At 42.5% G+C, this 22,071-nt stretch overlaps 2 protein-coding genes across 5 annotated transcripts in view; one reads left to right on the forward strand and one right to left on the reverse strand.

Annotated features, from left to right (window-relative positions):
• Nucleotides 1-13,389, forward strand: part of slc41a1 (solute carrier family 41 member 1) — a 37,338-nt gene extending 23,949 nt beyond the window's left edge. For both annotated transcript variants that reach the window (XM_078249559.1, XM_078249560.1), the window contains 7 exons: nt 327-471; nt 2,008-2,154; nt 3,828-3,975; nt 5,386-5,465; nt 6,144-6,278; nt 6,402-6,550; nt 8,355-13,389. In XM_078249559.1, the coding sequence (XP_078105685.1) occupies nt 327-471; nt 2,008-2,154; nt 3,828-3,975; nt 5,386-5,465; nt 6,144-6,278; nt 6,402-6,550; nt 8,355-8,540 (990 nt within the window). In that variant the 3' untranslated portion in view covers nt 8,541-13,389. The remainder of the gene's footprint in view (nt 1-326; nt 472-2,007; nt 2,155-3,827; nt 3,976-5,385; nt 5,466-6,143; nt 6,279-6,401; nt 6,551-8,354) is intronic.
• A 1,966-nt stretch (nt 13,390-15,355) lies between these two features.
• On the reverse strand, nt 15,356-22,071 carry LOC144517442 (EF-hand and coiled-coil domain-containing protein 1). Of its 3 annotated transcripts, XM_078249563.1 has the most exons (10): nt 21,870-22,069; nt 21,129-21,762; nt 19,624-20,056; nt 19,393-19,527; nt 19,053-19,132; nt 18,448-18,583; nt 18,211-18,364; nt 16,012-16,122; nt 15,805-15,874; nt 15,356-15,718 (listed from the first exon to the last, which is right to left on the reverse strand). In XM_078249563.1, the coding sequence occupies exons 2-10, from the start codon at nt 21,730-21,732 to the stop codon at nt 15,549-15,551; spliced, it is 1,893 nt and encodes a 630-aa protein (XP_078105689.1). In that variant the 5' UTR covers nt 21,733-21,762; nt 21,870-22,069; the 3' UTR covers nt 15,356-15,548. The 3 variants fall into 3 exon arrangements, with proteins under 3 accessions (XP_078105689.1, XP_078105688.1, XP_078105690.1); XM_078249562.1 differs by having other exon boundaries at nt 21,129-22,068; XM_078249564.1 differs by lacking the exon at nt 15,805-15,874 and having other exon boundaries at nt 15,605-15,718; nt 21,129-22,071.

Genomic DNA, 22,071 nt, shown 5'->3' on the forward strand with positions numbered 1-22,071 from the left:
GTCACACTCCATTACGATACTTATATTGGAGATTCACATTTTTTGTCTATTACTTATTTTGGTAGACACTGTGTGTTTAGAAATAGTGTTCCCCTCAGATAAAAAGCTAATAACTGTGAGTAAACGTGAATTAACAAGTTGTTTTCTGGGGTCTGTGATATTGAATAGATCAAACTGTAAATCATACTGTATGTATGAATGTCATGTAAGCTTCAACAGTGTGTAGATTCTGAAAGCTGCTCAGATGTAACAGGATACTCTCACATACATCTGAAGTTTACATGTTAACTGATAGCTACATCCACCATTTTATTGTGTGTGTTCAGGTCCAGGCCACAGTGGTGGGGTTCCTGGCCTCTATAGCTGCTGTGATCTTCGGCTGGATCCCAGAGGGACACTTCAGGCTGGGCCACGCTGTGCTGCTGTGTGCCTCCAGTGTGGCTACTGCCTTCATCGCCTCTCTGCTGCTAGGTATGTATAGCCACCACACAGGATGTCAGGGATATTCACAGTGTTAACAGCTACTCATCAGGCACAGGGGCGATTCCAGGACTGTATCCCTGATCAAGCATGTCTGGGTTACATCTGACTCTCTGTGTCAGTGCTTGAGTTCTATTCTAAGCAACTAAATGCCACCTTAACCAGGGGTTGATGCATTGACTGTATAAGTGAAGCCACACCTCGACCGCCCCCTGGGGGCTGGCTGCAGTATAGGTCATAAATTCCTCCTACTCCATGTTAGTGGATGGGTAGTCTATATTCTTTGCCTTCCACTTCTGGGATTGCTCCCGTGCTGCAGGAAATTCCACCGGATGCATGTATTTTCCGTGACCTTCCTTTCTTTGTGTTGGGATTTTAAATTCGGTGGATTTATGAGGACTATGGTTAACTGCTCCTCAGATCTCTGCAGGGTAAATCCAGACAGCTAGCTAGACTATCTGTCCAATCGGAGTTTTTTCTCACACAACTATTTTGCAGCGGCTCTGTGCGGAGTTTTGCACCTCCAAAGACGATTCTCATTGGTTTAAGGAAATGCCATTAAACCAGAGCACGTTTTCCTCCCATCCCCAAATGCTATGTGGACTAGCCAGACCCTCCTTCAGCACGCTTTGGAGGAGGGTCTAGTGGATGGGACATTTGATTTTAGGTAGTTCTGATCACGCTGATGTTTGTGTTCATTTTTCTGATTAGCTCGGTTTTAATTAGTTTCTTGATTCTATGAAACGGGGTGAAACGTCATGATTGACAGCTGTGATTGACTCGTGATTGGTCGGGCAGAGATTATGTGTGGGACTTTGATACCGCAGCTCCACCCCCCACTACTGCGACTCTGGCTCCAAAATTACTAGATGGCAGCGCCCGTATCTGGGATACAAAGCTTCAAACCTGCATAATTTTCCATTCATTGTGTTTTCAATGGCTTTTATTAACTCAAAAACTTCTCTTCTACTGCTTTTTCTCCCTATTGCCCTTCTATGAGCGAAGGCTTTTTCTTAACTGCCCTTGACATGAGAGGACCCTGTTTGTGGTAAACTGCAGTGCATACTTTCCTGTTTCTCTAAGAAACAGAACATTTCCCATTTCTGATCTGTGGGAACAAAAAATCATTTATAACTGGTCTAGTCCTTTTTTTAAATATTGTAAAGCCTTTAGCCTCTCTGGCCAGCAGCTCTGTATTGCTTCAGATCTTCTCACTTTATGTTTTTAACCCAACCTTCATGTTTTGTTTTTGCCAGCTTCAACTTTTCCTGGTGGAAAACAACAGAATCCCAATCCATTCTCCTGAAAAGAAAAAAAAAAAACTCTGGCTACACCCTTAAAGACAACATTTTCTACTCTGTGTTTTTACTCCTCACACTTGTTTGAAGTTCACGGTCAATAAGACCCCACAACCCTGATGATAGATGGTTACACTGAACATCACATGGTACATTCTACAGATTATGTGTGTGACAGTGCCCTCAGATGTTTTCCATGTTGTGACATCTCTGACCCAAAATCCCACAGGACTCATCATGATCGGTGTGATCATCGCGTCCAGGAAAGTCGGCATCAACCCTGACAATGTGGCCACGCCCATTGCTGCTAGCCTGGGAGACCTGATCACCCTGTCCCTGCTGGCAGGCATTTCAACTGGACTGTACAAGGAACTAGGTAATAAAAACACACGCACGCACACGCACACACACACACACACACACAGCTCACAAAGTAAATGTGATTCATTTAGTATATATATATAATACACAGTTAATGGTGCTTATTAGTGCTCACCCAAGTGTCAAGCATCAAAGTGTGTCAATGTATTTGGCCTTCACAGATCATTCAGCTGTTTTCACATAAAGGGAGGACATTTTTGTTGTTTTCACACGTTTGCTATTTTTAAGAGTGTGCACAAGAAATGTATGGAGGAGAGGGAAACGTAAATATAATTTCATAAATTTAAAGCAAATTAGTGCAAACGCTGTTCTTACAGCTTTATTCAGATGTCAGATGCAAATAAGTCTGTTCCTTCATGGCAGGAAAAAGAAAAAAATATATTATAGTTTAGTGGCGGCATAGTCACAGTTGGTATGTTTGTGAAACAATCAGAAAAGCCTCTTTACCTTTGAATATGTTTTCATGAAAGGGAGCAGCATGTGTAGAAATGTGTGAAATGTGGCTCCGGCTGCGTGCGGTAAATAGGGATGAAGGCCGCACCTAACCTCACTGTGTTTTAGGGCTGAAAATATAGCTGTTGTCAGCTCGGCGATAGTATCTTTACCGCAGACAAACCAGCTTCACTAAACTATCCGCTGCTCCATCGTTTCCACACCGCAAACAGACAAACCAACACTGACACACTCAGAAGCAATGCAACTAGTGTGGAGTAATCCCATTACTCCTCCCTTCGTCTGAGAGTCTGACAACCTAACAGTGTTACTAACTTTAAATGCGAGTCAGATACTATATTGAGCTTATTTGGGTTATTTTGGCTGTTGTGTTTGTGGTGGTTATAGTCTCCTGTAGTGTCAATTTAGAAGTAACACTGCCCCATAGAGACAACATCAGGGACTTACTGTCAATCCTAATATAGTCTGTCTATAGTAGTCTAATATAGTCCTTACCTTGCATGGCGGCTGGATTCACACAAGATCACACGAAAACCATCTGGCACGTCAGGTAATATAGTCCCCTACAGATCTCTACGGTTATATTATAGTTAAATGTCAAACTCTGTTTGTTTTATTATTGTTAAGATAATCTTACCTGGTGCTTTAATTTTTGTATTGTAGTTACTTTGTTGTTGTTATTTTCTTTTTACAATTGTAACAACTATTATTACTAAGCAAATTAGTTTTTTTAAATTGTACCAATGGTAGCACAAGAATACCTTTTCTGTACACAAATGGGCGAACCAGCTGTAAAAGTGATGTATTTTCTTTTTATATATATGCTGTCCAATTCTTGCCGATGTGAAGAGTGTGGATTTCGAAAAAAGTAACTGATAAATATTTAAATAAAAATGTACACCCCAACCCACCCCATCGGCCAGGCCAAAGCAGTTAACCTAAGGACAATCACTGGCAATAGTCCTGTTACTCATGTTATTCTCCTTACAAGCAGTGTAGCATTTAAAAGAATCATGTTTTGAAACGGAGTCCGGCGCAGTGCTCACTCCACATAAAACGCTATATTACAACACTTCCAGCTAACTTCACTGAGAAGAATGAGGTTAAAACAGCATCACTAATCTGTTTTAACCAAATATTCCTATATATGATAAAAAGCATTGTCCATCAACACGTGCTTGGTGTGTGAATCCACCTTCTTTCTCCCCTGTCCAGATGACAATGACTATGCCAACCCGCTGGTGTGTGCCGTGTTTGTGGCGTTGTGCCCCCTATGGGTGCTGATCGCCAGGAGGATCCCATCCACCAGAGAACTCCTCTACTCCGGCTGGGAGCCAGTCATCATCGCCATGGCGATCAGCAGGTAGAGCACAGGGGGATCAAGTTATTTCACCTTTATCAAATCACAAATTGCAGAATACACATACTGTGGGTATGACAACGTATTCCACAGCTTATCGCTATATCTAACATTATTTATGCAAAACGTTTTTGTCTCCATTTTCTAAATATTAATATTAAAATGATGGACTGTAGACTGTATTTTTATCATCTATTGACACAATTTTTTCAAGTTGTTTACTCTTGCATTGATCAAATACTGAAAGTTAGCAAAATGTACACATCACCATTTACAAGCAAGCACCAACCTCCGGTGCTGAAAAATGAAGCCAGCATGGAAGTGCCAAAAACTGCAGTTCATCAAATGGCCACTTGAGGCTAGCTCCAAAAAGGGAGTCACTCCCCATAGCCCCGCATGTTAAAATGCCCCAACTTTACAGCAGAAATAAACAGCCTGGTTTTGGTCGACAGCTACGTTTTCCCCTCATGACAACTGTGGGGGGTGGTGAATTGTTTTTGTATAACTCACCCGTTGAAATTACATTCTAAAGTTCTGCATAATTAAGGGTGTGTCGCTTTGAGTGACAGGTGGCTGCCATCACAGGAGGCTAGCATAGTCTGTAGGCCTTATGACACCTCTTTGTCCAATTTTGGAAATTCTGCCGGATGTCATTATTTTTCGGATGTCCGTCCCCTTCCTCTTTCTCTGTGTTGGTGTTCTAACCTCTGGTGGATTTGTGAGGACTATGGTTAACTGCTCCTCAGATCTCTGCAGGGTAAATCCAGACAGCTAGCTAGACTATCTGTCCAATCGGAGTTTTCTGTTGCACGACTACTTTACTTTGCTCTTTGCTCTTTATTTTTTATTTATATCTTTATTTATTCTTTATTTTTAACTTAATACATACTGTGTAAATATACTTATATTGTTTAATATTCCATCTAATGAATGTGTGACGTGCACCAACAACACCAAAACAAATTCCTTGTGTGTTAAAAAACGTACTTGGCAATAAAACCTTTTCTGATTCTGATTCTGATACAGCGGCTCTGTCTGGAGCTTAGCGCCGCCCATGACGATTGTGATTGGTTAAAAGGAATGGCAATAAACCAGAGCACGTTTTTTTCCCCATGCTGTGTGGACTAGACAGACCCTCCTCCACACCGCAGCGTGTGGATGGTCTGGCAAAGCGAGACTAGGTGGCGTCAGGCACTGCCAAGATGGCGACGGCCGGACCCGCCCACATTGAGCTTCACTTCAGCTCTTCAAAAACATATGGGTGGCGTCGCAGAGCCTACGTCCATACTTTATACAGTCTATATTCACAACCCGCATGTCCGTGTGGGATGGATCTTCATGTATTTTCTATGTAATGATGACAGTGGAAAACAATGATTTCACTTACTATAATCACTCTTGTCTGTCTTTTAGTGTTGGTGGTTTGATCCTCGACAAGACTGTCACCAACCCAAACTTTGCTGGCATGGCTGTCTTCACTCCGGTCATTAACGGTGAGCAGTTATAAAAACTCAAAGATGAAAGTTTAAGGATTCTTAAATGGGGAAAGTGGGTGGAAAGAAAGAAAATGATAAGTGAGTGCATGGTGGATAAGATAAGATACCAACAGCCAATGTGCTAGTAAGTAAAGCGTCAAACAATCAAACAGTGATAAAGATAGAGGTCGATATGAGTGCTCCATCCCTGGAGGTGGAGAACAAATATAGAAAAATCTGTTCTAGCATTGAAATGTGTATTTAAAGCCATTCATGTTGCCACCTTCGTCGGATGTGCCAAATGTGCTGAAATGTTTGTCCAGGTAAATGTGCGTATAATCAATTAATCGTTGGTAGAGAATGCTGTTTTCAGCTTCTTAAATATAGAGGTTTCCTGCTCTTTTCTGTTTTATATCACATTAAACTGAATATCTTTGGTTTTTGGACAAAACAAGACATTTAAAGACCTCACACCGGGCATTGCGAAACTGGGATGGACATTTTTCACTATTTTCTGACATTTTATAGACCAAGCGATTAATGGATAATTAATTGAATCGTAAGTTGCAGCCCTGCATCACACCATTATATTGAGGCTGTAAAGTTATGATGAAGGTACCAGCGTGTACCTTTATTTTGAAAATCAGAAATGACTGTGTGTGTGTGTGTGTGTGTGTGTGTGTGTGTGTGTGTCAGGTGTGGGAGGTAACCTGGTCGCAGTTCAGTCCAGTCGAATCTCCACCTATCTGCACATGAACGGTCTACCGTTGGGGGATCCCAACCCCACCCCCAGGAAGTGCCCCACACCCTGCACCTCCTTCTTCGGCTCCTGTAAGTTGACCGGCGGCGGTGAAATGTCCCACTGTTTCCCTCTTCATTTCATCCCATGAATCATCATCGTCATATTCTTTATTTTAGTAAGTATTTGACTAGGAGGTCCTTTTTCTCTTCCAGCTGTAAACTCTCGTTCAGCCCGTGTGCTCTTCCTCCTGGTCGCCCCGGGTCACCTCGTCTTCCTCTACACCATCAACTCTCTGAGGGGGGGACACACCACCCTGACACCCGTCTTCATTACGTTCTACCTGGTTGCGGCACTACTACAGGTACACACCAACACGTATACAAAACACACTCTGTACTCTTTACCTGCGGCTGAGAAGAGTGAAATATCTAGAAAACCAAAACTTTGCAATGTATGTATGCAGTATTCACAAATTATTTTTTCCTGGGAGTTTTATAACATGCATCAAACTGAAAACCTAATCATTTATTATTATTAATTGTTAGAGAAGCAGTAGCAAATAGCTGTAGAGGTAAGCTGGAATTGTGCTTCCTGCAGAGTAAACATCTTAATGAACCTACGCAGAGGATGTTATGGGTAACAGTAGGTCGCAGAGTTGATTGGCTAATCCATTGTTTCCTGTCAAGAAGTTTTCTAATATTTTCATTTGAGAGGGTGTACATAGTACTGTGTAAGTGATCTTGAAGCACATAACCTCTTTAAGACTTGCTTTCTACCCAATACGTATATTATACCCCCCAATACGTACTAACATTAAAGACGTGTCTGGTCTTGTAATTGGGAGATAATTTTCTCATAATTATGAGCAACCCAATTTATTTTTTCATTGGTGAATGCAATTCACTTCTGTATTAAGTATGCTATTTTGCAGTAAATTGCGGTAATACTAAAACGTGCAAATCAGCTGTAAAGAACTTATAGATGATAATCATAGTATGTAAAACGCTGCAGTGAGATTAAATTGGGTTTTGTAGGATCTTGGTTTGTGGCCATTTCTGTCACTAGTAGCCACTAGCTTGTACTAGCCAGGACATTGAATGCGTTGGTGTAACATTTTCTATTTCCTGAGTTAAAACCTCAGTGTTTCAGACCATGCCACGTTACGAGCTACGGAGCTTAAAAACTGGCACACATTCTTCCAGTTTGATGAGTTTATGTGAAACGACTGCAGGAAGATCTCAGAAATGCTGCAGGCCTTGTGGGGATTGGTTAAATCTTCATGATTTCTTATGATTACAAAATTGTGAATTCCAAGCAAGGAATGTCAAATTGGCTTTCCCTATCATTTAGTTAACCTCCAAACTGCATTCAGAGTAGAGCTGTAACAATTCCAAATTTTGCTGTTCAATTAATTGTCTTAGTAATAATTGCGATTAACAATATAATTGTCTCTTTCAGTGAAATTTTAAAATATTTATTTATTACTTCTTTTAAACAAATTATAGTTTTGAATGAATTCCAGGATACATCTTTTGGTTATATCACTGTTATGTGACCGAGATCATTTAAAGTGCTCATATTATGCCCATTTTTAAGTTCATAATTGTATTTAGAGGTTGTACAGTTGGTGAACAGCGTTTTCTGTTGGAGATGGTAAGTCCCTTGGGGGGGGGGACTTTGGGCTTTTTACTTGGTAAACCTATAACATGTACAAAAAAGATATATAACACAATAAAGGAAAGGGAAAAAAGCCTAAATGCATAATATGAGCACTTTAATAACACAGGTACACAGCCTATGAAGTAAACTATGCCTCTTTGTTATCATGAAACACTGTACTGTAATATATGATAAAATAATAAATAATAAAAATATATAGTCTGACCATAATCGCTTATATAATTACAATTTGGCATCTCTAAACAAAGACCTTTGCTAATGTTAGCAGTTAATTGAGGTTAAACAAAGAAACCGCGATTATGTAAAAAAAAAAATTGACAATTACACTATTATGTAATAATTGTTCCAGGCCTAATTTAAGAGACTTAGAAAATGCGACAGGTAATTCCAATAGTGACCTGTCTGCACAGTTCAAATAGTGCCTTCCTTTAGTTCCTCTATAGTTCCTGTAACATACAGTGTGCTTGTGCTTCGTCTTCCTCCAGGTGATAATCCTTCTCTACCTGGCAGACTGGCTCGTGCACTGGATGTGGGGTCGAGGCATGGACCCCGACAACTTCTCCATCCCCTACCTGACTGCTCTGGGTGACCTGCTGGGGACCGGTTTCCTCGCCCTCTGCTTCCACATGCGCTGGTTCATCGGGGACAGAGACTCTAATGCGGGCAACTGAATGCATGCAGAGATACACACATGTACACACACATAAAAGAAAAAGAAAAAAAAAACTTTACATGCTCTTTGCTTGCACGCACGACAGTGACAAACATCACCCGTACGCGTGAACATTATCTGAAAGTGGGCATTGTCTACTATAAAAGAGCTAATCTCCTGTAGGGCTCGGATTGATGGTTTAGCATTTGTAGCGCAGTAGCGTTTCATCTTCAGGATGTCAGGACACTGACGCACCGCAGCAGCAGCAGCAGCAGCAGTGTTTCCCTTTAGAAACAATGGAAACACACCTCAGTATCTCCACCTCAACCAGTGAACAAAACTCCACCTGATGAACTCAGCCCCGCAAACTACACTTCTCTTCCTATATCTTACTAAATAACTGAATCCTACTACGTTTACTGTTATTATACTTTTGACAATGACAATTATTGTTGGTAAATAATGCATTTGGTATGAATCGATATGTGCAGGGCCAGTCCTCATTATTTTCAATGGGGACGTTAGCCCTCCCGTTTTTTTAAAGATCAAGTTTTAACACTTGAAACAAAGACGACAGAAGACAGAAAAACATATATCCAAACCAGCCTAGAATGCTTAATCACCAAGTGCTATGTCATGTATACAGAATGAATATTATATGTGTCTCATTTGTGATTTAGTAGAGTGCATAGGGCTAGCTATTCTCTCTGTTTTACCCTGGCCTTGTGATAGTAGGAAAAAGGACCAAGGGGTTTTACTGCAGGGTACTGGACCACAAATGTAACAAGCTAAATCCCTTTTGGCATCGCTCCCCTCAGTGAATGGCTTAATTCAAGTCAAAAAGAAACAGAAAATCTTGACATCGAGAATTAGGAATATCAGATCTGAGGTCAGATCACAATCGAACAAACGCTTATGTCAGCCACTGCGAGAAGGGATTTACCTCTGATTTTGTTAGCAGTTGAGAATTGCCTTATTAATGCCGATTTAAAAGTTTCTCACTCCCACAATAGCCTGTATTTTATTCCACAAACATCTTCTGGACTCCACAGAGGGTAACACTGCTTCCTTTTTTTGGCCAACTACTAAAAACTGCCATTACGAAATGCCCTGAGTAAGATTCTTCTTTGTTTGAGCAAACGCACAGAAACAGTGGAAAATAGTATGTGGAAAATGGCCAGACAAGTGTCTGTTAGGAATGTGTCGGTACACCTGACACACACACACACACACACACACACACACACACACACACACACACACACACACACACACACACACACACACACACACACACACACACACACACACACACACACACACACACACACACACACACACACACACACACACACACACACACTTCACTGTTGGCTGCAGCTCACTACGTTTTTGTATTTGATTTTTTTTGTGGATGCCAAAAGGTTAGAGAGGCTTATTTTGCCACGAGCTGTTCAAGGTGAGGATAGCGCCAGTCCCCCTGCTTGAAAACATCTGATAACTCTCTACTGGAGCTGGCTAGTTGTTGTTGTGTTGCCCTAGCCAGGCGTATAGTAAGTGAAAAGACGCTCAACATGCTGCAACGCATTGGAAGCAACCTGCAAAGCTCAGCCAGCCATTGTGTTCACACATGGTGCAGATTGTGAATGTGTGTTAAGTTGCCTTAGCCAGGATGTGCTCACTCAGGTTCAGCTGTCTGATACCAGATGAAAGGTTATGATTGCTGATATTTTGCGAGGATATTTAATATCCTTTAATTTGACAATTTTAATTCCCACATGCATTGTGGGAATCAAACTTGGAGCACTAAACCTTTCCAATGAAAGACGGACCAATGAAGTTGTTTGAGGATGGTTAACAGTTAGGTCACAGTGGCTACAGGAAGTTGTGGCAAACCTTTTTGGTATTTTATTGTTGGTGTTGGTTTTCATTCTGGAGCCTTTAGATTCAGATTCACCAAAAGATCACCATCATCTTTAAAGCTGTCCTAGGGTCCAGTCAAACCAGCAATAGAGGCCCGGTCACACCAGCATAACAAACACAACCATTTACATACATTAACTTCAATGGAATCAACACGATCAGTGGATCAGTGGATTAAGTTCCAGTCAAGTGAAATTGACCAATAGCAAAATGTCTTGACAGTTCTGGCCGTTGAGGGAACAGGAGGAGAGCTAACTCTCTGTCGGAGTATAGACCAAAGATAACTAAGATAACAGGCTTCCTGTCAGTTAGCAAGTCTCGATAGTTTAGAAACATTTATCCCTCTTCTAGTGCGTTCCATGTGTACTCGGAAGTCATATTTTCCGAGGTCAAAGTTGCAAACACGCCCCCTGAACTCGGATTTCCGAGCTCGGAACTCGGACAACCACTGAGTACCCCGAGCTCCAAATCACACAACATGGCTGCCCCGTGCATCAACAGCAGAGAAAGCTGTAGTAACATACAGTTATTATCACTTCTGTCATATTGTGTCTCACTAAATCAGTCGTACACACAGTGCTGTCCATCTTCTGTCTGTGGACATGTTGTTACGCTGTTTGGATGCACAAAAAACAGCCTAATGCGTTGTTAACTACTGGTATTGCTAACAATGGCTAACCTGGCTAGAGCTAACGAAAACAATGAAAATCTGACTTGTTAAACGGAGCGCGTTCCTCTCGGGTGTGACGTCATTCCCAACATCGCCTTCCGAGTTCCGAGGTGAATGGAACGCACTATTATAGTAACTCTTTGTTGACTGAAATTATGTACAATTTTGAAAACAAAATGCCAGGCAAAAATGGAAATAGAAACAAAGTCAGAGAGCTAATGTGACTGCTTGTTTCCGGCTTGCTATTTTCCCTTATTCTTTAGGACACACAAATGAATATTGCTGTGCTATTTGTGGTGTGACTGGGCACCGAGGAAGATTTCACTGAGCTTTTTTTTCAGATTCTGTAGAGTGAATTCAAGTAAAATTCTTGAAAAATTTGTTTGTTTTTTCTCTTGTCACACATATAATTGATAACATAACTAATAATAATCTCTCTGGTCAGGGAGGAGCCTGACCTTTTGTAAGCAAATGACTAACTGGACAATGTTTAATCAAAAGGCAAAATCAGTTTAAACCTTAGTGCGCCCCCTTAAAACACACACGCACACATAAGCTATCTGATAACAGCCTTTGAGACTCAGCTGTCCCGAGTGGACTCTTTCTTTAGGGGCTAACAGGTGAGGAGGAGAATGAAAAAGGAAGTTGTGACCCATTTGACAGACTGTACCGAGAACAGATGATGGCCCAGAGCAAAGCCCAGTGACTTAGGAGAAACCTGCATGTGATGCTTGACATATTTGGCGCTTGTCAGACTTCTGTGCTGTATGGAAGGGGCCAGCAGAATACCTGTGCAGGGCACATCATGTAAATGTGCAAAACACGATTATTTTATCTGTTCAAAATCTTTTGTTTTGCTCTGACTGTCAGTCATGTTAAAATTGTGATTATTTTTTTTCTATTGCTTTTTCCTCCTTTCCCTAATCTTTTTAACTCTTCATGATTTTTGTTTTGTGTCATAAATTGCATCAGGCAAACAACACTGTAAAGATGAAGCAACTTCTCCACGCTGGTCCTTTGGCACAAAATGCTGTAAGTCTGCTAAACGGACACCAGAGGGCACCGCATGGATTCTCTAAACTCTACAGCTCTTCAGTGCATCTCTGTGTCCTCTGGATTCAAACCCACACATGTCCACCCAGAGGGACGTTTATTTTGTCTTCTTTTCTACAGCGTTTGACTCATGGTAAAAGTTGCATCCTTGCATCTGTTTACAGTCTGTATCCTCCACGCTCTTACTGACCACGTGCCAGCGTTCTGCCTCTGTGTCAATGGAAAGTTGTGAATACTTCTATAAGAGGGCAAGTAATGCTTTGTCTATTTATTTTTAGATGCACACAAAGCAAATTGTACATATATTTATTCTATATATAAGGTTGTTTATTTTGTCATTTCATTTTGGCTCTGATTCTTTGTCACCATGTTGTAATTTTTCTCTTCTCTCTGATGTTTTTTTTTTCTTTGCAAAAAGGCCAGTAGAGCTTCTTGGTGCTCGCCGCCGGTGAATGAATAGCACAGTGCCTTATACAGTACCGCTCTTTACACACCTCACACATTTGCACACACACCCTGCCACATGCAGGGAATTCTTAATAAAACATAGAATGGCCTTAACCTATCAGAGCCAAGCTCAACTCAGAGTAACCAATCAGGAGCTAGGTTAGCCACAGAGTAGCGTCTCTTTTTAATTAGCTTTGATTAATAAAAGATGTACTGTAAGTTAATTATGATGTAATGTAATAATGACTTTATATGATGATGATGATGATGATGATGATGAGCAGTGGAGAGGAGGGCTGGGAGAATCAGTTACAAGATTTTGTTCACTGAATCTGAAAAAATGAGGACTTGAAGGCTGAAAAAACCTCAGTAGGCTGGTTTTACAGGGCACCTGGAGTCAAGTTAAGCAGCAGCAGAAAACCCCGAAACAACAAGTGTGACATGATGTGTCCTGTATATGAAATACCTGCAAACCCCTTTACCTGCCTTCTGCCTTGTGAACCTCATTGCTTCAAACCCTCCAGCCCTCAAACTCACAGGGATCCACAGGCCATCCACGCCAAGATGGAGCCTTTGATTCAGACTCTAAACTTCCACCTGTCCAGGTCAGCTCTGCTGCCTCTGAGAAACTGATTTAAAAAAAAAAAAAAAGGTCACTGTTGCCTTCTCTGTGTGTTCTCCTTGTAAAAGCCCTCTCTTTGAGAGGCTGGAGGAAGGCTCTCTCCCTGCAGGACTTTGTAAATTGCTGGAAATAAAGGACTATATTATTTCATACCATTCCTCGTCTTATTGTCTGTTTTTGTCAGCTTTTAAATTAGGGCTGCATAATATATGTTTTTTCTATTGTCATCGCAATATTAGTCTCACTTTGCCAGACCCTCCTCCACACGCTGTGGAGCTGTGGAGGAGGTTCTGACTAGTCCCACAGCATTCTGGGATGGGAGAAAAACTTGCTCTGGTTTATTGGCATTTCTTTAAACCAATCACAATCATCTTGGGCTATCTTGAGTAGTTTTAGTCGTGCAACAGAAAGCTCCAACTGGACAGATAGTTAGCTAGCTGTCTGGATTTACCCTGCAGAGATCTGAGTCCTCAGAAATCAACCAGTTTAAAATTCCAACACAGAGAAAACACAATATTAACTGCCGCAATACACACATTGCAAAAAGCTGCGACATATCGTAAAAGATACTCTGATATTTTTTGTGTTAGTTCAAAGAAAATAGCAGAAAACTGCACTTTAAAATGTAACTGTCATTCTTTTTTTAGTGCTGCCTTTTATTTTCAATTCACTGTTCAATTTGTTCAATAAAAGAATGTTGGGAATGATTTCCTTTTCTTTTAAATTCAACAAGCATTTTGTTGTATTTCAGCAGAATACTGAAAGCAGCAGAACTGAGCAGACTTTAATATCTGTTTATTTATCGCAGGTGATATTCAGGATCAGTGCGCTGCAGTCTGCTCATCTTTTCTCAGTACAGATATTCAGATGCAGGGATGAAGCTCAAGCTGAATTTTGGACTTTGATCTTAGATAGGCTGCTATGGTCATTGGCTTGTTTTACTGTCTCTTAGCCGCTCTGCCACTGATTACAAACTGTGTCACTTATTTCCCTGCAGAGATAAACTGCAGTCACATTGCTATCTGGATTGTTCTTGGGGTTTTTCACATAAACTTAAAACCTGCAAAAAACTGATTTAGTCATCTATTTTTGCAGCCGAAATAAGCTGTGAGCACCACTTTATCACTCTTTAACTTGAAATGAATTCATGTGGGCTTTGATTGATACATTGGACATTATGCCACAGGTGGAGTTGACTTGTGTATTTAAGGGTTAGGTACTGCACTTAATGATTGTTTCTTCTAGTGTTTGTGCAACATGTCCTTTCCTTTTATTACTTATATATTTTATTACTTCTAATATAAGTATATATATATATAAGTTCTGTGATATGCTGTATCTGTGAAGTTTTCTTTTTCATGTGTACTTGCATGAAAAATATTTCCCTCTGAATTGTAGTGGAGTAGAAGAATAAAGTCGCATTAAGTATTTCACTCAAGTAACAATATACAAATACCTCAAATTTGTCCTTAAAATATATTTAGTGACATTCCACCTCTGCCTATGAAGTTTTTTTTTTTTTAATTAAATGAATCAGAGATTAAAGCCTTTCAGAATCTTTCCACTTATCCCCCTGAACCATCACAATAGTTCAAAGGTTTGGGGCGTACTTAAAAGAAATGACATCTTGAACTTAGAGTTCCTTGCAGCTTCATGTGTTTTGATCCCTTATCATAAGGTTGACAATGTGTTAAAGTGCTGCAGCGCGGGCACCTGGTAGAACGCGCCTCGACGCAGCGGCCGCAGGTTCGACTCCGACCTGCAGCCCTTTGCTACGTGTTGTTCCCCCTCTCTCTCCCCCTTCATGTCTTCAGCTGTCCTATACAAATACAGGCCTAAAATGCCCCAAAAATGATCTTTAAAAGCGCTGCAGTGCACTTTAGACATTAAATCACACACTCACTGTTGATCTTTCATGTAAAACCTTAAAGCTGACCCACTTACGTGAGTTTATGAATTGCAATATGAGTGTTTCCAGATCAGTAAGTGGCTTCACTGACGTGATGTACTGTTTGGTCTAATAGTAAAACTTGGACCTCCAACAACGAGGCTGAACACACAATGATGTTTCATGATGCCAGAGCTCTCTGCATCAACTCTTATACTGGGAACAAAGGGGTTGGATACAAATATTTAATCACTGAAATTAAATAGATACAAAATAGAACACGAAGAGACTAAAAAAACGTGCATCTTTAAATACATTGCACCAGTGTAGAAACCTGGGGTACACAACTGGGAAACTTACATGGGTGCAAAACAAGCCAAAGATAGAAGAGAGGAAAAATATAAGTACCACAGAAGAAGCTTATTCAACATGAGATGAGCAGAGGGTTGATGCTGCTGGTTTGACACCCTGCAGATGGAACCAGGGGTTTCTCTCTGCTCTCTCCTCCTTCATCCTCCCCTCCGTTTCCAAGGAGATCCCTTGAGGACAGCCGGACACAGAGGGCATCAGCTACCTGCAAGACCTGAGATGGACCTGGATGGGGAAATTGCAAAGAACCAAGGATAATTTCAGCATTGAACATGAAATATGAATATGTGGGAGATGTAGAACACACCTACCATCTCCACTCCTACTGCACACATCTAGAGTATCCATCACAATCTTCCCCAGGGCTCTGCGGGACACATTCTACAGATAGAGTGAGAGGCGTTTTACTCTACTTTTTGAAAAACATAAATCCAGCAGTGCGTGCGTGCGTGTGTGCGTGCGTGCGTGCATGCGTGTGTGTGTGTGTGCCTGAGGTGAATGGTGTGTATTGTGTGAACCTTGTTGCGTAGCTGCATCAGCAGTGTGAGGGCATCTGTGAGTTTCTCCTCCAGCAAGGACAGACGTGTCTTCTCTTTCTCCTCCAGCCTTTTCTTATCCTCCTCTTCCTCCTAAACAGCAGAGGGAACAAATGAATGCAAACAAGCTCCTAAACTATGTCCACATTATTAGTAGTCAGAGGAGTCAATATTAACCACTGGGAGAAAGCTGGCTATGTTTGCCCCAACTATTACGGTTTTATTCAGAAATAAGGAGTTTGACACAAATATATCACTTAAAGCTGGGGTAGGCACTTTATTTTTGATATCGTTGGGCAAAACATTCACGATAACCCCTTGAGCACATTAAAGTAATTCAAGTAATCCAAGCATGATCTGAGAGAAAACTAGACTTCTGTACCTCCTCTTGGCTCTGTATTCAGCCTTTAGTTAATCTAGCCATGACGGAAGACTTTGGCCAATCACAGGTTATTTCAGAGAGAGAGAGAGAGAGAGAGAGAGCATTCCTATTGGCTGCTCTGCAAATGCAAATGCACATGCATGTCCCTTCTGTGAAAGTTCTGTTTACCGTAGCCAAATGCTCAGGGCTGCAGCTAATTCAAGGCTAAACTATTAGATAAGAGACTTTATTGTGCATATAGGAACTTAATTGTGTAAACAAAAAATAGTCCAGTTTATTGTCCAGGGAGCGGACATTTGCTGTAAAAACAGTTGGGAGAGCTGGTCTGTTGGGATTATAGTGCGTTCCATTTACTGGAGCTGGGAATGACGTCACACCCGGGTTGAATGCCATTGTTAGCAATACCAGTAGTTAACAACGCATTATGCTGTATTTTTGTGCAAACACTATAGCAACATGTCAACAGATTGAAGCTGGACAGGACAGTGTGTACGACTGATTTAATGAGACACGAATAAGACAGAAGTGCTAATAACTGTATGTGACTACAGCTTTCACAACTGTTGATGCACGGGGCAGCCATGTTGGATTTTGAGCTCGGTGGTTGTCCGAGTTTCGAGCTCGGAAATCCAAGGTCAGGGGGCGTGTTTCTGACTTTGACCTCGGAAAATCCGAGGTCAGAGTACAAATGGAACACACTATTAGCCTTTAGCCTATCATGACCACTCTTTTTTATTGTATTTACGTTTCCTCTCACCCAACCTCCAGCGTCTCCTTGTTGGGATGGCAGCATAATGCTTTGACCTCTTTACCGGGCAGCAGTCAACTTAAAGTTGTCCAGGTAAATAAAGCACCTATATTAGTGGCAGTATCTAATCTAAGAAGCACTGCTTAGTTCATCCTCTGGTAATTCAATGTTCATATGGAAGTGAAGTATAGTATTAACTTTATTTGGTTTTCCTTACGTTTGTCTTTGATTTGGACCCTACCCAGACTTGTCCACAGTTAATTCTCTGTTGTGGAAGGATCTCCCTACCTAATCTGACATTAAGGCTCCAGAGTTTTAAAACTGTTTGCGACTTAGTCTGCACTTTAAGCCATTCCACTACGCCTCTTAACCAAGTTTCTCTTAAACCTGTTTGAGTCGTGACTCACTCGGACCTTTAACCTAACTCTTTAAATTAACTCACGAGTCGCAAGTCTCTAGTATCATTAACTCGGACTTAGCTGCCGAAGCTTTATAACAATTTCGTAGGCAACAACAACTCCATGAGTTGTGTGAGCGAGTGAGTGAGCAGAGAGACCGTCCGAGACACAACTTCCCGACCCGCAGACTCAGAGCCGGAAACATTGCAAGCTCACCTCGCCTCGGCTCGCCTCGCAGACAACTCATGAGTTGTCGATGACTCGTGAGTTCTCGCAGTAGTCAGTCAATCCCGCGAGTCAGCCGGCTACATTGTCATGAGTGGATCTGTAGCAGTCGAGCGAGTAAAGTCTCTCCTCGAGCTCAGGGTAAAGCAAATCAATAACAAAAGCCATTCTTTCACTTCTGAAATAGCATACAATGTTCTGCACGTAGCCTAGCTAGGCTTACTGTAGGTTTGGTGTATAAATGTAGTATGTTAAAATGCAATTAGGTCGAGCAGACAGTCCGAAACATTGCAAGCTCGCCTATAGATCAATACTGACTCAAGTGACTCAAGTTACTCGCACAACCCAGATCAGTTTAGTGAGTGAATCAGAATAACTCAAATCTTTAAAAAGAATCACGTTTGCCAGGCCTAGTTTCTCTCTCCCACCTTTTCTTTTTCAAAGCCTCTGCTTCCCTCTGGCTGCTCTTGGGTTTGTCCCTTCCAGCTGCAGCGCCCCCTGCTGCCCTTAAAAGTGCTGATGAGGTTTTTATCATGCAGGTGACTCTGAGAGATAAGTTGGTGGACCTCATTGTTCTGACATCTGGAGGAAGAAGAAAAAGTGACATCTGAAACTGGGAATGGAAACACGTGTCCACGTTGGCAGTGAGTTAGATGTTAGCTGACCCTTTGCCACAGCCGTGCAGTCGGTGCTTCTTCACATCTGACAGGCAGCACTGTTCTTCCTCCCTCATCCCTCTGTCCTCCTCCTCTTCATCAGAAGCAGCTCTTCCTTCCACCGCTCTCTGCAGACACTCAGCCTCTGCAAGCAGTAGAAGAAGTTACTTTACTTGCTCAATTACATTTCAGTGGTTAAGACTTCAGACGTGCACCTGAATGGATTGTTTTTTTGCAAAGCACTGGTTAATGAATCATTTTCTGTGTGCCCTATTGACCTTTTTCCACAACAGACATGTGTTGTAACTGATTAAAAACGACTGCATTCCATTTGGTGTGTCTGTTCAGGGTTGCACATGCTGGCTCACTGACATGACTTACTGGGACACTTGAAGGAACAACATCGTTAACAAAATTTGTTTCACGCATGCTTGTCCTGCTATGACGAGCCAAAATGTTTGCTATGAAAAAGGTCTATTGCAAAGCCTTAAATATATCAACAATCACTGACAAGCATGCCCAATGGGTGCAAAGTTTGTTGTTCACCACTGGATGGAAATCTAGAGTTCAGTTAGAACACACTCCTGATCCCTAAATGCTCAGTGATCACTCACGTGGCTTGCTACAGGCGTCTTCTGCTCCGATTGGGTAAAGTTGTTGATGGGCGTGGTCAGGGATGCAGGTGCAGCGGGATCTTGAGGGTTGCAAAGGTAGAGAACATACCTCAAATGTATTGCCAATCAGCTAATACTGTGGACAGAGCCTCCCTCATTTCAGTTGGGGTTATTGAACCTTGTATGTATTTTATTCACTGGCTTGGACCTGTCTAATGAAAGCTTTCCTTTTTCCGCTGGCTTTAGTGCATTGAATTTCAATATCAAATCAGTAGAGCACAGAGGCAAATTATGTGAAAATAGATGCACAAACATGCCCGTGTGCACACAGTGTTTGTACCTGTACTGGTGTAGTTCAGTCTCCAGTTGGGTGATCCTGGACTGAAGCTGCGGCACAGACTGAGCCTGCTCCTGGATCATCCGAACCCTGTGAAGCCCCAAGCTCAGAGCCTCCCTGGCCTCCTCTGCCCGCCTCCTGATGGAGATCATCCCAGATCATCAAACCATTCCTCTAATATCTATCCATTCTTCCGTTCAAACATCAACCCAGTTAACTGTACAAAAGTCCAACCTGATCTGAGCGTTCTTCTTCCTCAGTGCAGACTCCGCCCTGTGAAGCTTGTGCACCTCCTGGTACGCCCATCGCAGCTCCTCCTCCAGACGTTCATTGAATTTCATGGCCTCCTCCAGCTGCCCATCACGCGAGGAGCGAATCAGCTTCAGCTCCCTCACAAGGGGGTCCCTGATGTCCTGTCTCCTCGCTATCCTCCTCGCTGCGTCACCGACGCACTGTCCTTTGATTCTGTATGTTGGTACCAGTTTTCCCTGAATGAGGGTGATGGAAGTTTTCGGAGTTGAAGCCATGGAATTGAAGCTGGACGGAGAAGGGAGGGTGCGGCTCCTCTCCTGTCGGAGTGCCACCTCCAGGGCCAGGCAGCGGGCGTCGCTGCCTTGCAGCGCCGAGCGAAGGTCCTCCACAAGCTCCCTCAGAGCTGCTACCTCATCTGGAGAAGAAGAAGAAGAAGAAGAACAACAACAACAACAAGAGAGTTAAATATTGATCCAATATGTGTAAGCAGTCTATATCGACGACGTTTCATTTCTGGGATTGTTCCAGTGCCGCCAGATATTCCGTCAGGTGTCCCTCATTCAGCCAGATGTTCCGCTTTCTTTGTGTTGGCATTTCAAACACCGGTGAATTTATGAGGACTATGGTTAACAGGAAGCGGGCAGAGAACATCACCAAAGACCCCACACCACACATCCTGCACACACTTTCTTTAACCTCCTCTCCTCTGGCAGGCGCTACAGATCCCTGCACACAAAAACAACCAGACACAGAACAGCTTCTTTCCCACTGCCATCTCTCTCCTGAACTGCTGATAAGTGGGGTCATCCCCTCTTTGGCCACTCACCCACTTCTCTGCACATTACATACTTATCATTCCAATATGCATCTTGCACACTACTTTTCACTATTACTTTTTGCACTTTACATTCCACTCCATGTCTACTTGATATTATGTCTTATTTGTATATTTGTATTTTTGTATATTCTGTTGATATGTGCCTATATGTATATTGTTGTCTCTATTGTAAAGTATGGTAAGTATTTTTAACATTGTTGCATTGGTACTTTTGATCATTTAAAGGGTCTGAGCACTGCCTGCAGCATTGACTGTAGAGGGATTAACAGAATGAGAGAACAGGTGGTGCAGGAGATGGAAAAGGTGAAGAATAAATCAGGTATGAAATCCCACTTAACAAAGTAAAGTGGGACAGGTTACATTTTAAGATAAAATAAGTTCAGCAATTGGTGCTTAATTGTCTACTTCCTCTCCTACCACACATCGTCTCAAGTCTATTATTACTGCTCTGTGTCTCTCTATTCAGTACATAATGAGCAGATTAGGCATCCGAATGATGTGTATGGCTACAGTCAGTTAGAAGGTAACAACAGAGACGTGCTTGAATCGTGCAGCAATTGGAGTTTGTAAATAATATGGAACCCCTCAATGATCACAGGAGGCATCTTAATGCAACGATACGTGTAACATGGACATCCTGGTACTGTACCTGACTCGCTGTCTTCTGCGGTTCGACCTTTAATCAATCTGTTAACGGGTCCATTCTGATCCCTCGCCAGATCAAAACTCACACATTTTCTCCGTCTGACACGCGGCCACCGGAGCCGGATCTGTCGCTCGACCAGCTCCGTGTCCTCGGTAACCGGGAGGCGCCAGGCACACTCCGCAGCGCCTCTACGCGCACTGCGCACACGGAAATACCCACAGAGCCGCGAGTGGAAGTCTTTAAAGGACAGCTGGCAGGGCAGCACAGAGCAAACATCCATACAATCTTCATCTTCCTCTTCTTTTTGTCCATCTCCGGTTCCTCCTTTCATCCTCCTCTTTCCTTTCTCCGCTGGGGTGAGTCCCAGTACGGCGCACAGCGCGGTGAAGTCCTCCGCCGACACCGTATCGTTCCGGTTGGGGTAGGCCAGGTGGTGAAAGACCTCCTGCAGGTATTGGTCTATTCCAGTGGCCAGGACCACGATTTCGTTATCCACGCGGGGTTCGGGGCAGTGGTGATGGGCCAGGGCGCTCCGGAGCCACTCGCTTTTACGCGCTGTCCGTGGCGAGGGCTGGACGCGCGGCAGGTCCAGTGCGTTGCGCTCCATGACTGCATATAAACTGGTTTAGTTTTCCTCCTAGATCATATCACATAAAAATCGGATCACAATTAGAATCGGATATGATTTGAGACCAGATAAGGCTAAAAACACACCCCGGTGTGGTTTGACGCGGCGTAACTCACTGGAAATCTCACTTTGGATTCCTTCCCGGCGCATCAAGATCTGATCCCCTCGGGGGAGAAAAAAGTCCACTGTGCCGACTCCACCCTTTTGTGTGCACACTCTGAACGCTACGTGTGTGTGTGTGTGTGTGTGTGTGTGTGTGTGTGTGTGTGTGTGTGTGTGTGTGTGTGTGTGTGTGTGTGTGTGTGTGTGTGTGTGAAC

This window comes from Sander vitreus, chromosome 4 (assembly GCF_031162955.1).
Source record: "Sander vitreus isolate 19-12246 chromosome 4, sanVit1, whole genome shotgun sequence".
Lineage (NCBI taxonomy): Eukaryota > Metazoa > Chordata > Actinopteri > Perciformes > Percidae > Sander > Sander vitreus.